General features: G+C 43.8%; 1 protein-coding gene across 1 annotated transcript in view; it reads right to left on the bottom strand.

The window, feature by feature from the left end:
* Nucleotides 1–2,346: 2,346 nt before the first annotated feature.
* phf24 (PHD finger protein 24) overlaps nucleotides 2,347–18,491 on the bottom strand; it is a 31,222-nt gene continuing 15,077 nt past the window's right edge. Inside the window, exons 4-8 of the mRNA XM_064943783.1 lie at nucleotides 13,829–13,907; nucleotides 10,802–11,004; nucleotides 6,714–6,880; nucleotides 4,515–4,595; nucleotides 2,347–4,426 (exon numbers count right to left, since the gene is read on the bottom strand). Coding sequence (XP_064799855.1) covers nucleotides 4,330–4,426; nucleotides 4,515–4,595; nucleotides 6,714–6,880; nucleotides 10,802–11,004; nucleotides 13,829–13,907 — 627 coding nt within the window. The 3' untranslated portion in view covers nucleotides 2,347–4,329. The remainder of the gene's footprint in view (nucleotides 4,427–4,514; nucleotides 4,596–6,713; nucleotides 6,881–10,801; nucleotides 11,005–13,828; nucleotides 13,908–18,491) is intronic.

Genomic DNA, 18,491 nt, shown 5'->3' with positions numbered 1-18,491 from the left:
GCCTTTAAATTGTTTGACCCAAGTTAAACATTTCGGGTAGCCTTCCACAAGAAGTTGGGTTAATTTTGGCCCATTCCTCCTGACAGAGATGGTGTAACTGAGTCAGGTTTCAAGGCCTCTTTGCTTGCACACGCTTTTTCAGTTCTGCCCACAAATTTCCCATAGGATTGAGGTCAGGGCTTTGTGATGGCCACTCCAATACCTTGACGTTGTTGTCCTTAAGCCATTTTGCCACAACTTTGGAAGTACGCTTGGGGTCATTGTCCATTTAGAAGACCCATTTGCGACCAAGCTTTAACTTCCTGACTGATGTCTTCAGATGTCTTCCTTCCTCATGAAGCCATCTATTTTGTGAAGTGCACCAGTCCCTCCTGCAGCAAAGCACCCCCACAACATGATGCCCCCCGTGCTTCACGGTTGGGATGGTGTTCTTCGGCTTGCAATCCTCCCCCTTTTTTCTCCAAACATAACAATGGTCATTATGGCCAAACAGTTTGATTTTTGTTTCATCAGACCAGAGGACATTTCTCCAAAAAGTACGATCTTTGTTCCCATGTGCAGTTGCAAACCGTAGTCTGGCGTTTTTATGGTGGTTTTGGAGCAATGGCTTCATCCTTGCTGAGCTGCCTTTCAGGTTATGTCGATATAGGACTCGTTTTACTGTGGATATAGATACTTTTGTACCTGTTTCCTCCAGCATCTTCACACGGTCCTTTGCTGTAGTTCTGGGAATGATTTGCACTTTTCGCACCCAAGTACGTTCATCTCTAGGAGACAGAACGCGTCTCCTTCCTGAGCGGTATGACGGCTGTGTGGACCCATGGTGTTTATACTTGCATGCTATTGTTTGTACAGATGAAAGTGGTACCTTCATACCTTCAAATTGCTCCCTATGATAAACCAGACTTGTGGAGGTCTTGGCTGATTTCTTTTGATTTTCCCATGATGTCATGCAAAGAGGCACTGAGTTTTAAGGTAGGCCTTGAAATACATCCACAAGTACACCTCCAATTGACTCAAATGATGTCAATTAGCCTATCAGAAGCTTCTAAAGCCATGACATAATTTTCTGGAATTTTCCAAGCTGTTTAAAGGCAGTCATCTTAGTGTATGTAAACCTCTGACCCACTTGAATTGTGATACAGTGAATTATAAGTCAAATAATCTGTCTGTAAGCAATTGTTGGAAAAATTACTTGTGTTATGCACAATGTGCAAAAACTTGCCAAAACTATAGTTTGTTAACAAGAAATTTGTGAAGTGGTTGAAAATGAGTTTAATAACTCCAACCTAAGTGTATGTAAACTTCTGACTTCAACTGTATGTACATATAGGTAGGGATAAAGTGACTAACCAACAGGATAGATAAACAATAACAGCAGCGTGATGAGTAAAAAGAGTTTGTGCAAAATAGTTCCCCGGGCTAACTATTTAGCAGTCTTATGGCTTGGGGGTAGAAGCTGTTCAGGGTCCTGTTGGTTCCAGACTTGGTACATCGGTACCGCTTGCCGTGCGGTAGCAGAGAGAACAGTATGAATTGGGTGGCTGGAGTCTGACAATTATTTTGGCCTTGCTCTGACACCGCTTGGTATAGAGGTCCTGTCCTGGATGGCAGCGAGCTCGGCCACAGTGATGCAAGTTGCCATACCAAGAGGTAATGTAGCCAGTCAAGATGCTCTCAATGGTGCAGCTTTACAACGTTTTGAGGATCTGAGGGCCCATGCTGAATCTTTTCAGCCTCCTGAGGGGGAAGAGGCATTGTCATGCCCTCTTCACAACTGTGTTGGTCTGTGTGGAGCATGATTATTCCTTAGTGATATGGCCACAGATGAACTTGAATCTCTCAACCTGCTCCACTACAGCCCTGTCGATGTTGATGGGTCTCTGACCCTCTCCTTGTAGGTCTCATTGTCATCGGTGGTCAGGCCTACTGCCGTTGTTGTGTCGCCAAACTTAACGGTGTTGTTGGAGTCATGGAGTCGTTGGTGAACAGGGGGTACACGAGGGGATTAAGCATGCACCCCTGAGGGGCCCCAGTGTTGAGGGTCAGCGTGGTGTTTGTGTTGTTGCTTACCCTTACCACTTGGGGGCGGCCCGCCTGGAAGTCCAGGATCCAGTTGTACAGGGAGCCATTTAATCCCAGGGTCCTTAATTTAGTGATGAGCTTGGAGGGCACTATGGTGAGCTGTAGTCAATGAACAACATTCTCACATAGATTAGTTGAGTTTCTTCGGAGCGGCCAATAAACAGAATATCATCACTTAATCTGTTACGAAAGCGTTATAAACGCTCATCTAAGAAAATATACCCAAGCTTAACTCCATTTAGAGATGGATCCAATCTTTATTTTTCAGAAGAACAGTCTTGCAGTCTTGACAAACTCCCGGGGATAGTGTTCAGTGGTGTTGGTGGCAGTAGCCACTTGCAGTAACCATTTTACTCCCACCACCGCAATGTAGGGCTTCTTAGAAAACCACCCAGCCAGGAATAATGTGGATCACTCTGTGCCTTTCACGTATACTGGCGCCACATGAACACCTGAGGGGTTTCAATGAGCCACTCCACTCAACAACACTCCAGTGAGCTGCTTAGGACACAATGGTTAGTCATTATCTATATAGTACACTTGGCATTTATTTACAGTTTTACACATTTACATTTATCTGGATAGAGCAAATGGAATCTAGTAAAGACACTAACGTTTGTTCCCTGAGCATTAGACACTTAGCAAAGAAACACGTAATACATAGAGCCCATTAGGAGGGTTAATGCCATGCATTTATTTCAGCACTGTCACATACTCCCCAGCCTTTACCATCTTAGCATTCAAGTACCAGACATTAGAGCTTCATTACATGAGCATAAACATGATATACTGTAGCACCTGGGAAAATGTATCAACATGTTCCCCTAACTAACCCAAACTGTAATGCCACTCCATAAAGCCAATACATTTCACAGTTCATGTACAAGTCGTCTGAAGCAATGCTACTGTAAGTATCATGAAGGCCGAATGTGTGGGCTCCAACCTCCCTCATCCTACGGAGATCCCTTTTAAATCCATGATTTCAATTCCAAGAAATAACCCTCAAAAGCTGTACAATTCTAAATTTCAGTGTTCAAATAAAATACTAGAATGGCAGCAGCAGAGTATTCCACTTTGTCATGTGCAGTGGTTGTAGAAGGCTACTACAGTACAGGAGCAAATATACTTATAGGTGAACGAACAGGCCCAGCTACTGGATTAGTGTCCAATACAACAACAAATTCACAACCTTCATCATAGTCTTCGCTTAAAGATAACAAATGGATCTTAAACAAGCGAGTGGAAAAATGGAGGGTAGAATAAATAGTGTTTTAAATGTATAATAATATGTCATTATACTTATATGGTATATGTCTCAATATATAATATGATGTATGCACATAGCTTTCATTCCTGTTTGGTACATGTGCTGATCAGGAGCAGTTGCGCTGTCAGTCTTAACACAGAAGTCTATCTGTTCATCAACCAAGATTTGAAGGGGCTTCAAAATCTCCCTCAATGTCAGGGATACTATTTTACTTTCAACAATTATGATACAATACAGAAGATGATCTAAATAAGATGCTTGAACCAATAGCAGGTTATGTGATAGTCTTATGCTATCAATGTAATTCTTATCCAATTCAAAATTGATCACACAAAAGGTGTCTTAGACTGTAACATGACAAATGGAATGTATAAAGTAATCATTTAGTTTCCCCAACTCCAGTCCTCAAGTACACCAAAAGGTACATATTTGTGTTGTGGCCCCAGACAAACACACCTGATTTTACTTGTCAACTAATCATGAAGCGCTTGACAAAAACATCTGATTTAATTTGTCCGGGGCAAAAACAAAAATGTGTGCCGTTGGGAGAAATCAAGAACCGGAGTTGTGAAGCACTGATTTAGGGGAAAGTGAGCCTCCCGGGATACCCCGAGCCTTCAAAGCACCACTGAATTGTTGGCTTGTGTGTGAAAATGGCCCGTTGCCTTTTTATCCTTAGTGTTTCATGAGTGTCTATAACAAGTGAGTTGTCAGCTTGTGTTGTCATTTTACTGTCAGTAAGTACTTGTAGGTCATTGAATGTTGTTTTCAGTGGGTCGTTGATCGGTGGTGTCAGTGGGTTGTTGGTGTCAGTGGGTCGTTGATCGGTGGTTGTTGATCGGTGGTGTGAAGCAGGAGATCTGTTGATGGCTTGTTCTGTCCAGTCTCTTAGTGGTGCAGTATTCCTCTATTTGCTCAGGTTTGTCCCCTATAGTGCCATGGTATATGCTCTCCCAGGCAGGGTGAGGTCTCGTGGGCTATAGTGGTAGGCGGATGTGCATGGCCAAGCTGTTGGGCCGTGCAGCCAGGATGTAGATGGCACTCTCCCTCAGGAAGTCTTCCCAGCTCACTGGTCTGGTGATGGGAACAGAGAGGTTAGGGAGCCAACTCCTCTAAACTGAGGCTTGCTTACTGCAAACACACAATTATATTTAGTACATACCTGTTGTCATCTTTCTGACTGCTTCTCTCACTGCTGGAGCTGGCTGGACTGCTCTCAGATATGGGGCCAACGTGGCTAATACTGCCTCAGGAAACACACACGACAGAAATATTGTATCACTATACACTACAATTGGTGGCATTGAGTTTCTTTTCTTTCAAAAAGTATTTTGTTTCAGCTGTGAAGAGGTCAGGTGCAAATATAGTGCAAAACCACATTCCCACTGAAAATGTCTCAGTGGGTTACTGAGACCAAACGGCTCTCTTCCAGGCCACAGCCAAACTCATTAATTATTAAAGATGGAGAAAGGTTCAAGGTCTGCTTTGTGAACCTCTATGAAAGCTTAATACTTGAACACTTTGAGGATGTAACAATCTTCTCGCACTCTCTGGCTTAATATTATGTTTACATTATACATTCTCCGGCTTAAAATGATGTCTATCATATACTATAAGTAAGCTCTAAGCAAAAGCTGTAAAAAAATAGAAAAAAAGGAAAAAAAAGAGAACAGCAGCTTCTGACCTAAGAGGTGAATTAGAATGCATTCTCAGTTCTGGGCGTAGACCCTCTCACGTCAACAACTGTGTCCTCAAAGCTGACGAGTGAAGCCTACTAGAGCTTCTCACAGAAAAACAAAAGCCTATCTTTTGATCTTTCTAATGAGCGGAGTGAATCGATCTTATCTAACCAACAGGGAATCATCATAGGAGGGACTCTTGGAGTATAGGCTAGACATCTCAATTGTTCTTTCAACTTTCTAGCTACCACCTGTATTGTTTGATCTGTGCTTTTATTATTCCTCAGGTGGACTTTATCCTGGCCTTGGTGGGTGGGGGAGTGAAATGATGAGTGGAATGTCAAAAGGGAATAGGTTGTGTGAGATTACTTGTGGATTGAGGGCTTGGATGTGCCGAAGAGAAGAAAGATACGCATAACCCATGCCGTGCTGTGTCACTTACCCACAATTCACAGGAGAACACAATCCAAAGAGTCTGTGAAGGATGGAATGGCATTACATGACATGTAACAATGAAGGAGGGTAACACAGGGTAGTGTATGCATGCACACACTTATTGTGAATTATTTGGTATCAGAGAGAAGGTCTAGATCACAGTGAGACCAACACTGAGATGAAGAAAGGTGAGTTATAGAAATAAAGCTAGCTTAGGTAAATGATTTCATACAGCTCAGAGCAGCCCTGAACAGGGCCAGCTCTACGAGGTAGCAAAGCCGGGCCTGGTTATGTCATAAGGTACCACCATTACCTTGTTAAGGAAGCTCATCAGATCCCAGGGTGGGGTTTCTTTCCTCCACAGGGGGAAAAAAATATGTTCATTTTTGCAGACAGCTAATAATAACCTAGCTAGTAGATACTATCTTTGTTACGTTTTGGTAACGACAAGCTGAATATTTATAGGTTGGTTGGCTAAGCGTTTATCAGCATGGACATCCAAAAATGGCTGGGCACTGCCAAGAGCACAAAACATTTTTTTTAAAGAGGACCATGTCGAGAGCGATCCCAAGCTCACTGATGAGCCTGCGGCAGGCCCGGCCACTGAGATGGAGAAGAGCCAGGGCCTATCACCAGCAGCACAAGGGTAACATCACAACAAGCACCTGTACCTCTGTTACCCCAGTCAATAGCAACTGACAACCTGTTGCATCTAACCAAAACTGAACCGGTGGAGTTTATTGTGGCTCGAACATTCTTGCAAAGTGAAATGGCAACCACAGCCAGCAACAACAAAATGGACCCCACTGAGTGTTCTTCAAAGACAGGATAGGCATGTGGTGATTATCATAGATTTTTATTTTTTATTGTTGGACATAAAAGACTGAAAACACCAGTAAAATCAGCTCCAAGGGAGCTTCGGAAATCTGTTGCCAAGTATTCCCACGCATAAGAGATACTGTATTTGATTGTATACAAATTTAAGCAAGGTTTTAAAGTACTATGTTTTAGTACAAAATTATATCCGTTTGGGCTTCTTGCAGTCAATTTGCAGTCTACAAAATATTTGTAATTATGAAAATATCATCCCGCAGCTGAATTTAGTTGATGTTCCCTGTTGTAGAGTATGAGGCGGATCGAAATGGGTCACATTGAGTAGGAGCGCCCGACTGCGAGTCTGTGACAGACATTGAATGAACTATTCAACCTCATCTCCATGAGCTCAGTCTCACCAGCGTTATGCTCACCTCACGTTGCAGGACTGGGACTCCTTGCTGAACTTCTGAAACCAGGACTGCTGGGCCCAGCGGGTCTCTGCTCCCGTGACCACACCATCTTTATCCAGGTCCAAACCCACGAACACTGACCGCACGTGGTCTCTCTCCTTAGCGCTCAACAGACGCACCAACGAGTTCTGGGAACAAGGCAGTGTTAATTTTGGCTCTCTTTTTTTAGATTTAGTCCAGTCTCATGAAAACAGTGGGCCAATTTAGTCAAATAAATGCCCTTTCATTTTAATCACATGTTTATTGCCTCATTAACCTATAGTTAACATTATCAGTGACCATGTGCACAAACATACATAGCCTTGTCCTACTAACATATTTTAATGCATAACATTCTATTCTTCCCGAAAGCAGAAATATGACAAACATAAACTCAGCAAAAAAAGAAACTCTTATCTTCAAAAGATAATTCGTAAAAATCTAAATAACTTCATTGTAAAGGGTTTAAACACTGTATCCCATGCTTGTTCAATGAATCATAAACAATTAAAGAACAAGCACCTGTGGAACGGTCGTTAAGAATCTAACAGCTTACAGACTATAGGTAATTAAGATCACAGTTATGAAAACTTTGGACACTGAAGAGGCCTTTCTACTGACTCTGAAAAACACCAAAAGAAAGATGCCCAGGGTCCCTGCTCATCTGCGTGGAGGTGCCTTATGCATGCTGCAAGGGGGCATGAGGACTGCAGATGTGGCCAGGGCAATAAATTATAATGTCCGTACTGTGAGATGCCTAAGACAGTGCTACAGGGAGACAGGACGGACAGCTGATTGTCTTCACAGTGGCAGACCACGTGTAACAACACCTGCACAGGATCGGTACATCCGAACATCACACTTGCAGGACAGGTACAGGATGGCAACAACAACTGCCCGAGTTACACCAGGAATGCACAATCCCTCCATCAGTGCTGAGGGCTTGTAGGCCTTAACAGACATCACCGGCAACAACGTCACCTTTGGGCACAAACCCACCGTCGCTGGACCAGACAGGACTGGCAAAAAGTGCTCTTCACTGACAAGTTGCAGTTTTGTCTCACCAGGGGTGATGGTCAAGTTCGCATTTATTGTAGAAGGAATGAGCATTACACTGAGACCTGTACTCCGGAGCGGGATCGTCATGGTCTGTGGCAGTGTGTCACAGCATCATCGGACTGAGCTTGTTGTCATTGCAGGCAATCTCAACGCTGCACGTTACAGGGAAGACATCCTCCTCCCTCATGTGGTACCCTTCCTGCAGGCTCATCCTGACATGACCCTCCAGCATGACAATGCCACCAGCCATACTGCTCGTTCTGTGCGTGATGTCCTGCAAGACAGGAATGTCAGTGTTCTACCATGTCCAGCGAAGTGCCCGGATCTCAATCCCATTGAGCACGTCTGGGACCTATTGGATCGGAGGGTGAGGGCTAGGACCATTCCCCCCCAGAAATGTCCAGGAACTTGCAGGTGCCTTGGTGGAAGAGTGGGGTAACATCTCACAGCAAGAACTGGCAAATCTGGTGCAGTTCATGAGGAGGAGATGCACTGCAGTACTTAATGCAGCTGGTGGCCACACCAGATACTGACTGTTACTTTTGATTTTGACCCCGCCTTTGTTCAGGGACACATTATTACATTTCTGTTAGTCACATGCCTGTGGAACTTGTTCAGTTTGTCTCGGTTGTTGAATCTTGTTATGTTCATATATAGATTTACACATCTTTTAATTTTATTTCACCTTTATTTAACCAGGTAAGCTAGTTGAGAACAAGTTCTCATTTACATCTGTGACCTGGCCAAGTTAAAACAAAGCAGTGCGACAGAAACAACACAGTTACACATGGAATAAACAAGCGTATAGTCAATAACACAATGTTAAGTTTGCTGAAAATAATTGCAGTTGACAGTGAGAGGAAGTTTCTTTTTTTGCTGAGTTTATATAAGAATTAGCTGGCCATGTAAATTCCTAATTCAGCCTACATAGAGATTACTCATTACATTTTAAAAAACAGAGAGAAGCACAATCACCAGATGGTGCAGCAAAGTATAGGCAAAGTAGTGTGGGTTGCACCTCGCGTCATTGCCATTGTTGTCAATGTTCCACAGATGAATCGGCCACAATTGGGGTTTCGCCCAGTGATGAAGTTGAGTCACTTAACCGCATTTCCAAATAGGGAGTCCCAAGTCCCCTATACTCGAGTCCCAGACAAAGTCCGATTCACCAATGGTCGAGTCATATGTCCCTATGGCTGAAGTCTAAGTCCCAGTGCTAAAGTCCTGGTCCAATTGCTCAAGTCTGAGTCACTGGGTCCACATTGACTCAAAATAACAATATTTACCAAGTCAGTGTAGTGGAAAAAGGAAATTGGTCAATAAATTGTTTGCTATGCCTTTTCCTCTGTGCCACCAAATATTTTTGGTAATGTTAACGGTTGCAAAACGTTGTTGAATGTTGCAGGTAGAAATTCCATGAATAGAAACGACATTGTTCCTTATGCAACACGTCAGCAAAACATGTTTGTTTTACAGATCATATTTCTATATCTGAATGTTCCAAAATGTTCCGTCCTGCTGAACACGCCCTATGTTAGCTATCGCTAGCTAATGAGGTAACATAACTGAACAAGGTGTAGCCTAAAATGGTTAACGGGTCCGGTCCACAAGTAGCCTAGTTTAGAATGGCCTGCTATATGCTCAATGAATGTAAATGAAATGCAGTGGGGAATGTGGGAAGGTTGAGGGGGAAAGACATTCAAAGACATTCTACTTTTCTACACTCAAGGGAGATAAAGGCATAGCTAGACTGTTGTTCTGCTATTAAACTGAATGCTGTTATTGTTTTTAATTTCGTAAAGCAGCTTGTGTTTCTTAACCAGGCAAAGGGTAGCGAACTAGAAGGCTGGTGGTGACTGGTTAGCTACAAGGAAGCAAGAGAGGGCAGTGGAGCTGGAGCGGGGCCTGTCTGCCCACACTCCCTGGAGCGGGGCCTGTCTGCCCACACTCCCTGGAGCGGGGCCTGTATGCCCACACTCCCTGGAGCGGGGCCTGTCTGCCCACACTCCCTGGAGCGGGGCCGGAGCGGAGCCTGTCTGTCCACACTCCTTGGAGCGGAGCCGGAGCCTGTTTGTCCACACTCCCCGCTGAGAAGCCTGTCTGCCCACACTCCCTGGAGCGGAGCCGGAGCGGAGCCTGTGTGTCCCCACTCCCTGGGGCAGAGCCTGTCTGTCCCCACTCCCTGGGGCGGAGCCTGTCTGTCCCCACTCCCTGGGGCGGGGCCTGTCTGCCCCCACTCCCTGGGGCGGGGCCTGTCTGCCCACACTCCCTGGAGCGGGGCCTGTCTGCCCACACTCCCTAGAGCGGGGCCTGTCTGTCCCCACTCCCTGGGGCGGGGCCGGAGCGGAGCCTGTCTGTCCACACTCCCTGGGGCGGGGCCGGAGCGGAGCCTGTCTGTCCACACTCCTTGGAGCGGGGCCGGAGCGGAGCCTGTTTGTCCACACTCCCCGCTGAGAAGCCTGTCTGCCCACACTCCCTGGAGCGGAGCCGGAGCGGAGCCTGTCTGTCCCCACTCCCTGGGGCAGAGCCTGTGTGCCCACACTCCCTGGAGCGGAGCCGGAGCGGAGCCTGTGTGCCCACACTCCCTGGAGCAGAGCCAGAGCCTGTATGCCGCCACACATCACTTTCTCCCCTGCAGCTCACCAGCTGATGCAGGCTGTGTGCCAGGTGTGGCATGTACATCCCATTACTGAACTGCACTGCGCTTCTAATTTTTTTGTGCTTATCACTGAAAAGCTCTCAATCTCTCCAAAAAACTATTTTCCAGTCCACTTAGATATGATTTTGTTTCGTTTTAGACATCTGAAATTAAAATAATGTTTGTTTAGTTATAGTTTCTGGATCTATTTAGACAGTTATGGTATCGTCAATTGCCACTGAAAAATAGGTGTTTGAGTCACTATGTCTGACGAAATTAACACTGGAACATGGGAATCCGGAGTGTGTGTGTGTGTGTGTGTGTGTGTGTGTGTGTGTGTGTGTGTGTGTGTGTGTTTGATGGGTTTTGGTACCTCTGTGCGGAACTTCCTGAGCACTCCCAGGGACTCATGGTATAGGAAGTCAGACCACTCAATCTGGCCACTCTTCTCTGAGTCCAGGGCAGCGAACTGAGCCAGTACCTCCTCTTCCTGCTCATCAGACAGGTCCTTCTCAAACAGTTGCTTGGACACAAAGTGTCGGTACTGCAGCAGCTCATCTGACACCAGGCACGACTCTACACAGCAAGAGCAAATGAAAGAAAATTAATCAACACAAGCAGTGATCCAAAATACAATTAGTTTATGATTCATTTTACGAATGTGAAATGCCTCTTGTTGATTTCCCTTCACAAAGTAGGACACAAGGCTGTAATAGTGTGCAGTTTTATAGCTACCTGTAAACAGACAATTGCTAACAAATACATACAAATACATACAGTGGGGAGAACATGTATTTGATACACTGTCGATTTCGCAGCTTTTCCTACTTACAAAGCATACTTACAAAGCATGTAGAGCTCTGTAATTTTTATCATAGGTACACTTCAACTGTGAGAGACAGAATCTAAAAAAAAATCCAGAAAATCACATTTGTATGATTTTTAAGTAATTCATTTGCATTTTATTGCATGAGTATTTGATACATCAGAAAAGCAGAAATTAATATTTGGTAAAGAAACCTTTTTGGGGGGGGGGGGATTTTACCCCTTTTTGTCCCCAATTTTGTGGTCTCCAATTGTTTTAGTAACATCTTGTCTCATCGCTACAAAAAGGGAGAGACAAAAGTTGAACGTCATGTGTCCTCCGATACACAACCCAACCAAGCCGCACTGCTTCTAACACAGCGCGCATCCAACCCGGAAGCCAGCTGCACCAATGTTGGAGAAAACACTGTGCACCTGGCAAACTTGTTTAGCGTGCACCTGGCCCGCCACAGGAGTCGCTGGTGTGTGATGAGACGAGGACATCCCTACCGGCCAAGCCCTCCCTAACCCGGATGATGCTAGGGATATTGTGCGTCGCCCCACGGACGTCGCGGCTGGTTATGACAGAGCATGGGAGCGAACCCAGAGTCTCTGATGGCACAGCTAGCGCTGCAGTACAGCGCCCTTAACCACTGCGCCACCTGAGAGGCCCCTGTACAGAAACCTTGGTTTGCAATTACAGAGATCATACGTTTCCTGTAGTTCTTGACCAGGTTTGTTCACACTGCAGCAGGGATTTTGGCCCACTCCTCCATACAGACCTTCTCCAGATCCTTCAGGTTTCGGGGCTGTCGCTGGGGAATACGGACTTTCAGCTCCCTCCAAAGATTTTCTATTGGGTTCAGGTCTGGAGACGGGCTAGGCCACACCTTGAGATGCCACTCCTTAGTTGCCCTGGCTGTGTTTTTCGGGTCGTTGTCATGCTGGAAGACCCAGCCACGACCCATCTTCAATGCTCTTACTGAGGGAAGGAGGTTGTTGGCCAAGATCTCACGATACATGGCCCCATCCATCCTCTCCTCAATACGGTGCAGTCGTCCTGTCCCCTTTGCATAAAAGCATCCCCAAAGAATGTTTCCACCTCCATGCTTCACGGTTGGGGTTGTACTCATCCTTCTTCTTCCTCCAAACACGGCGAGGGGAGTTTACACCAAAAAGCTCTTTTTGTCTCATCAGACCACATGACCTTCTCCCATTCCTCCTCCTGACCATCCAGATGGTCATTTGCAAACTTCAGATGGACCTGGACATGCACTGGCTTGAGCAGGGGGACCTTGCGTGTGCTGCAGGATTTTAATCCATGACGGCGTAGTGTGTTACTAATGGTTTTCTTTGAGACTGTGGTCCCAGCTCTCTTCAGGTCATTGACCAGGTCCTGCCGTGTAGTTCTGGGCTGATCCCTCACCTTCTTCATGATCATTGATGCCCCACGAGGTGAGATCTTGCATGGAGCCCCAGACCGAGGGTGATTGACCGTCATCTTGAACTTCTTCCATTTTCTAATGATTGCGCCAACAGTTGTTGCCTTCTCACCAAGCTGCTTGCTTGTTGTCATGTAGCCCATCCCAGCCTTGTGCAGGTCTACAATTTTATCCCTGATGTCCTTACACAGCTCCCTGGTCTTGGCCATTGTGGAGAGGTGTGAGTCTGTTGATTGAGTGTGTGGACAGGTGTCTTTTATACAGGTAACGAGTTCAAACAGGTGCAGTTAATACAGGTAATGAGTGGAGAACAGGAGGGTTTCTTAGAAAAACTAACAAGTCTGTGAGAGCCGGAATTCTTACTGGTTGGTAGGTGATCAAATACTTATGTCATGCAATAAAATACAAATTAATTACTTAAAAATCATACAATGTGATTTTCTGGATTTTTGTTTTAGATTCCATCTTTCACAGTTGAAGTGTATCTATGATTTTAAAAAATACAGACCTCTACACGCTTTGTAAGTAGGAAACACTGCCGATTTTGCAGGTTATCAAATACTTGTTCTCGCCACTGTACATTAACAGGTACAGATTCCTGTATAGAGAATTTTTTAGTTATAGGCATGTGCGCAATACAAAAACAGAGCTTTTGGCACCTTTCTGTACTCAGTAACTCAATGTGCTCAGAGGGTTGTTTCAGAGATACTTGAAGAGCTGTATGAGAATCAAATCAAATTTATTTATATAGCCCTTCTTACATCAGCTGATATCTCAAAGTGCTGTACAGAAACCCAGCCTACAACCCCAAAAAGCAAGCAATGCAGGTGTAGAAACACAGTGGCTTGGAAAATCTCCCTAGAAAGGCCAAAACCTAGGAAGAAACCTAGAGAGGAACCAGGCTATGAGGGGTGGCCAGTCCTCTTCTGGCTGTGCCGGGTGGAGATTATAACAGAACATGGCCAAGATGTTCAAATGTTCATAAATGACCAGCATGGTCAAATAATAATCACATGAGACCAGTCCTGTATGCATGTACTGATCTATTAATCTGTCAACTGTGCTGTACCAAATAAAGCATACTTGTCCCGGCTTATGGAGATCTGTCAGCTATGAAATGTATTGTTCTCTAGAGCTGCAGCAGTATGACTGACCAGGGATGATCTTGCACTGCTTGAAGGTTTCCATTAGGCTGTACATCTCCTCTTCAGTCAGAAGCAGGTTCACATTGTCCTGTGGGAGGGAAAGGTCACGGTTAAATGAGGAGAGATCTGATACAAACTGGCATAAGTCAAGTAGAAGGTACTGGAAAGCACACAAAGTTAGCTTGGGCGGGATACCGTATACTGAGGTATTTGGAAATAGCCTCAGGATGTTGTTGTTCAATACCATCAATACCTTTTTGAGGCATTTTTTTTTCTTCAATACATTTTTATATTTATAGCTTATTTAAATAAATACCTCCAGTCAACTTGTGCAATACCATAGGTAATAAAGCAGATCACGGTCTTCATTTCACACGATGAAACTTACCAAAGTTCCCCACAACAGCTGAGTCAGTCATGTGTTTGTTTGAAAATAGTTCAACAGGAGAAAGCAGGTGAGTCCAGCAGTGTATTGACAGGGGTTGTGTTTTATATTGAAAGGCTGCTGTTTTTGCTTCAATAGAGTGATCAGTGGCGTGCAGCTACAGTTTTCCTTCACAGAAAATACATTAGTGCAACACATTCGGCAGAAAATAGCTTAATTTACATCAGATGACAACAGAAGCGCAACACTATCTGGTTGGCAGCAACACAAGTATTTTAGCCTACATTGAAAAAGCAAGGTCGTTTTTGGCAAAAACGACACATGGCCATCATATTTCTAATGTTTAACATAGAAATAATGTAGCCCGCTACATGTCCTAATGTTTTGCTTAACGTTAATCTTGCATTTTACCAGAGAAAAGTAGGCTACACCACAAAAAGTAGGCAACTGAAGCACAAAATTTGTCTGATGCCTCGTAAAAATTTAAATAAGAAGCATTTGTGTTTACAAAATGCAGCAAGATATCTTAGGGATTGAACACTATAATAAGGGTTACATGGAGAAAATTGGACATCTCTGAAATGAAAATGGCCCTCCCTTGACATATATATATATATATATATATATATATATATATATATATGACCTAAACCCTCCCTAAAAGTTTGAAAAAAAAAAGTGACCCTCCCCTATACCCAAGATAGTAATTAAAACAAAGCTCATTCTAAAAATGTAATCAAACAATTACATGACCCTCCCATGGACTAGATTTTTTTAATTGTTTAACTAAAACCCTCCTCTTGACTGAAATTGAAAAAGCATGACCCTTCACCCTCCAATTTTACTCCAGGTACTTATTCTGTAAATTTCGATCCATTCCTTACGGGTTTTTATCTTTTTTCATTGTGAAAAACAAATATCATAATTTTGCGTTAACGCTTCCCCTAAGTTTAACTTGCTAGTTAACTAAGTAAGTGGTTGAATTAATGAGGAGATGGGGCATCATATAGTGTTCGCTTTCTGCTGTGTTTGAGAAGTCTGTACAGCTGCCATTGCTATGATTTCCTTACGTTTTTTCTCCTCTCTGTTCTTGTGCCTCTGCTCTCCCCCCCTCTTCTTCGAGCAGAGCAGGCAGGGCATGTACACATGCTGCTCTAAATTCGGTAGCTCCTACCTATATGTATAAAACTTTGACCTTTGCAATTCACTTATATTTGTTTGCGCTCGTTTAGAATATTTAGCTAGCATGGAAATTCACTATCACTTCTGCAAATGTGGTAATAGACACCCACTGGGATTTTGTGTTGTTTTTGGTGCCCCATTGTGTACTAAGCCAGTAATACCATAAATTCCAGGATGAGAGAAGGACGGTATGACGATATGAAACTCTGGATATCGCCCAGCCCTAGCAAAAAAGTGTGACCCACTTCATGCGCTATAGTGGCGTGTATCATAATTATTTGAAGTGTTCTGTAGTAGATTATATGGTGTGTGCCCTTATGGATTAATGTGCAGTGTGTCTGAATGCATTAAGTTCAGCATGCGTCATACATGTTCCAGAAAGCCTTGGTGTGCTTATTATGCAGTTTCTCTGAAGCTATTATTATCAAGTATGTCAAGTGCATGCGCTGTTGTAAAATGGCTGCTAGATGGTTTTATAGTATTGCTTCTTAGAACCGGTCCTGAAATTAACAACCACGGTAATAGGAAAATATAAGCCTAGCAGCCATTTTACTACACTCCAGAAAGGTGATGAGTCTGAATGTGCACCATATGTCTACCTGATTCTGTCTACCGTGCTGTTCACGCTAAAAAGAGGGAGCAGTTCAGGTCGAACACATTAAAACTTAATTTAAGTTAATTATCTGCAGGTGTGTGGTGGATGCGGAGGCCCTCAACCCTGATGAGCAGGTTGAGAGGAGGCAGTTGGAGGACAGAAGGTAATAATTGGGTTGGATAATTGGCCATGATGGGTGAAATCTCTGGGTCACCCAGGGTTATGAGATCACATGACTATCAAACCAATTTGATTTCCAGTAGCGTCACCCACCAAAATATATTTAGATTAAAGCTTTACGCACTACTATGGAGCTTGGAAACAGGATATGGAGTCCAGTGCTCTTTGGGCTTTCACTAGCCCCTTTAAGGAATCAAATAAACAGTAGCTTCAGGAAAGATGGGAGTAGTGCAGTGGTTCCCAAACTTTTTATAGTCCCGTACCCCTTCAAACATTCAACCTCCAGCTGCGTACCCCCTCTAGCACCAGGGTCAACACACTCAAATGTTTTTTTTGCCATCATTGTATTAAAGATAAGAACGAGTGTCACGTCACACCAGGCAGTTTGTGACAAAGACCTCTTATAGGACCAGGGCACAAATAATAATAATTTTGCTCTTTATTTAACCATCTTACATATAAAACCATATTTGTTCATCATAAATTCTGAATAACAGGTTAATGAGAAGGGTGTGCATGAAAGGATGGACATAACTTCAATGTTGGGTTGTATTAGAGAGAGTCTCAGTCTTAAATAATTTCCCACACAGTCTGCCTGTATTTAGTTTTCATGCTAGTGAGGGCCAAGAATCCACTTTTACATATGTACGTGGTTGCAAAGGGCATCAGTGTCTTAACAGCACGATTTGCCAACGCAGAACGCAGCCCAATCCAGAAATTCAATTTTCACGGAACCGCTTGTTGCAATTGTTCAGATATCTGTAAGTGGACTGGAGGCATGGCATGAAAGGGATAACGAATCCAGTTTGTGTCATATGTTTCGGGAACGTACTTGCGTAATTGTGTACTCAACTCACTCAGGTGCTTCGCTATATCACATTTTATATTGTCCGTAAAGCTTGAGTTAATTTGCACACAAAAAAATCATACAATGATGGAAAGACCTATGTGTTGTCCTTGTTAATGCAGGCAGAGAAGAGCTCCAACTTCTTAAATCATAGCCTCAATTTTGTCCCGCACATTGAATACAGTTGCGGAGAGTCCCTGTAATACTAGATTCAGATCATGCAGTGACAATTTAAAAAATGTATCACCCAGATAGGCCAGTCGTCTCATCATCATGGAAGTGGTCAGACAAGTGAAAATTATGGTCAGTAAAAATGTTTTTAAAAAGTGTCAATACTTTGCCCCTTGATAAACAGCACACTTCTGTATATTGTAAAATTGTTACATGGTTGCTGCACATATCATTGCATAATGCAGAAAATACACAAGAATTTAGAGGCCTTGTTTGAACAAAGTTAACCATTTTCACTGTAGTGTCCAAAATGTCTTTCAAACTGCCAGAGGCATTCCTTTGGCAGCAAGAGCCTCTCTGTGGATGCTGCAGTGTACCCAAGTGGTGTCGGGAGCAACTGCTTGCATGCGCGTTACCACTCCACTATGTCTCCCTGTCATGGTATCTGTACTGATGGTGCAAAAGCCAGCACATCTTGACCACCAAAGTTAATTTGATGTCACAAAGCTGTCCAGTACTTTAAAAATATCCTCTCCCGTTTTACAGGTTTACAGTGGTTTGCAGAAGAGGATGTCTTCCTTAATTGACCCCCTAGAAACATAAAGGATATATACCAGTAGCTGTGTCAGACACAGAACGCATAGAATTCACTGGCTTGTATGCGAAGCAGTAATTGTTTCAAAACATCTCCTGCCATGTCACTGATGCGTCATGAACCAGTGTTTGATGAAGGCCCTAGGCCTTTTACCCCCAGCCATATCCGCAGCAGCAGGAGGAATTAAGTCCTCCACAATAGTATGGTGCTTGCCTGTCCTAGCCACTCGATAGCTCACCATATAAGATGCTTCTAGCCCCTTCTTAATAATGGTATCTGTTGCTTTAATTAGTCTTACTACTCAAAGGTCGTCTTAATTCTCGCTCAAAAAACTGATGTGGCTTATTTTTCAAATTGGCATGTTTTGTTTCTAAATATCTGAGCAAGAGTGAAGGTTTCATCGAGTTGTGAGATAGTACTTTTGCACATATAACACACTATGGCTGAGGAAAGGTACTACTCCCAATATAAGTGAACCCCAAATCAATGTAGTTCTCGTCAATGTAGTTCGGTGCTTTCCTGGGTAAGGGTGCAGTAGCTCTTCGGCTGCATCAGATTCACAACTGTCAGTGTCCATGCTAGCTGGACTAACAACAAATGTAGAACTACTGATGCTAGCATTGGATGTGCTCGTGGAAGCAGAACAACTTGTGTCGTCGACAGGTGCAGATGTAGTACTGCTGGTAGTAGCAGTACTACCAGTAGAGCTGGTCCATA

The sequence above is a fragment of the Oncorhynchus masou genome, chromosome 28 (assembly GCF_036934945.1).
Source record: "Oncorhynchus masou masou isolate Uvic2021 chromosome 28, UVic_Omas_1.1, whole genome shotgun sequence".
Lineage (NCBI taxonomy): Eukaryota > Metazoa > Chordata > Actinopteri > Salmoniformes > Salmonidae > Oncorhynchus > Oncorhynchus masou.
Note: the sequence above shows the minus strand (reverse complement) of the source record. Positions and strands in the feature narration are given on the sequence as shown.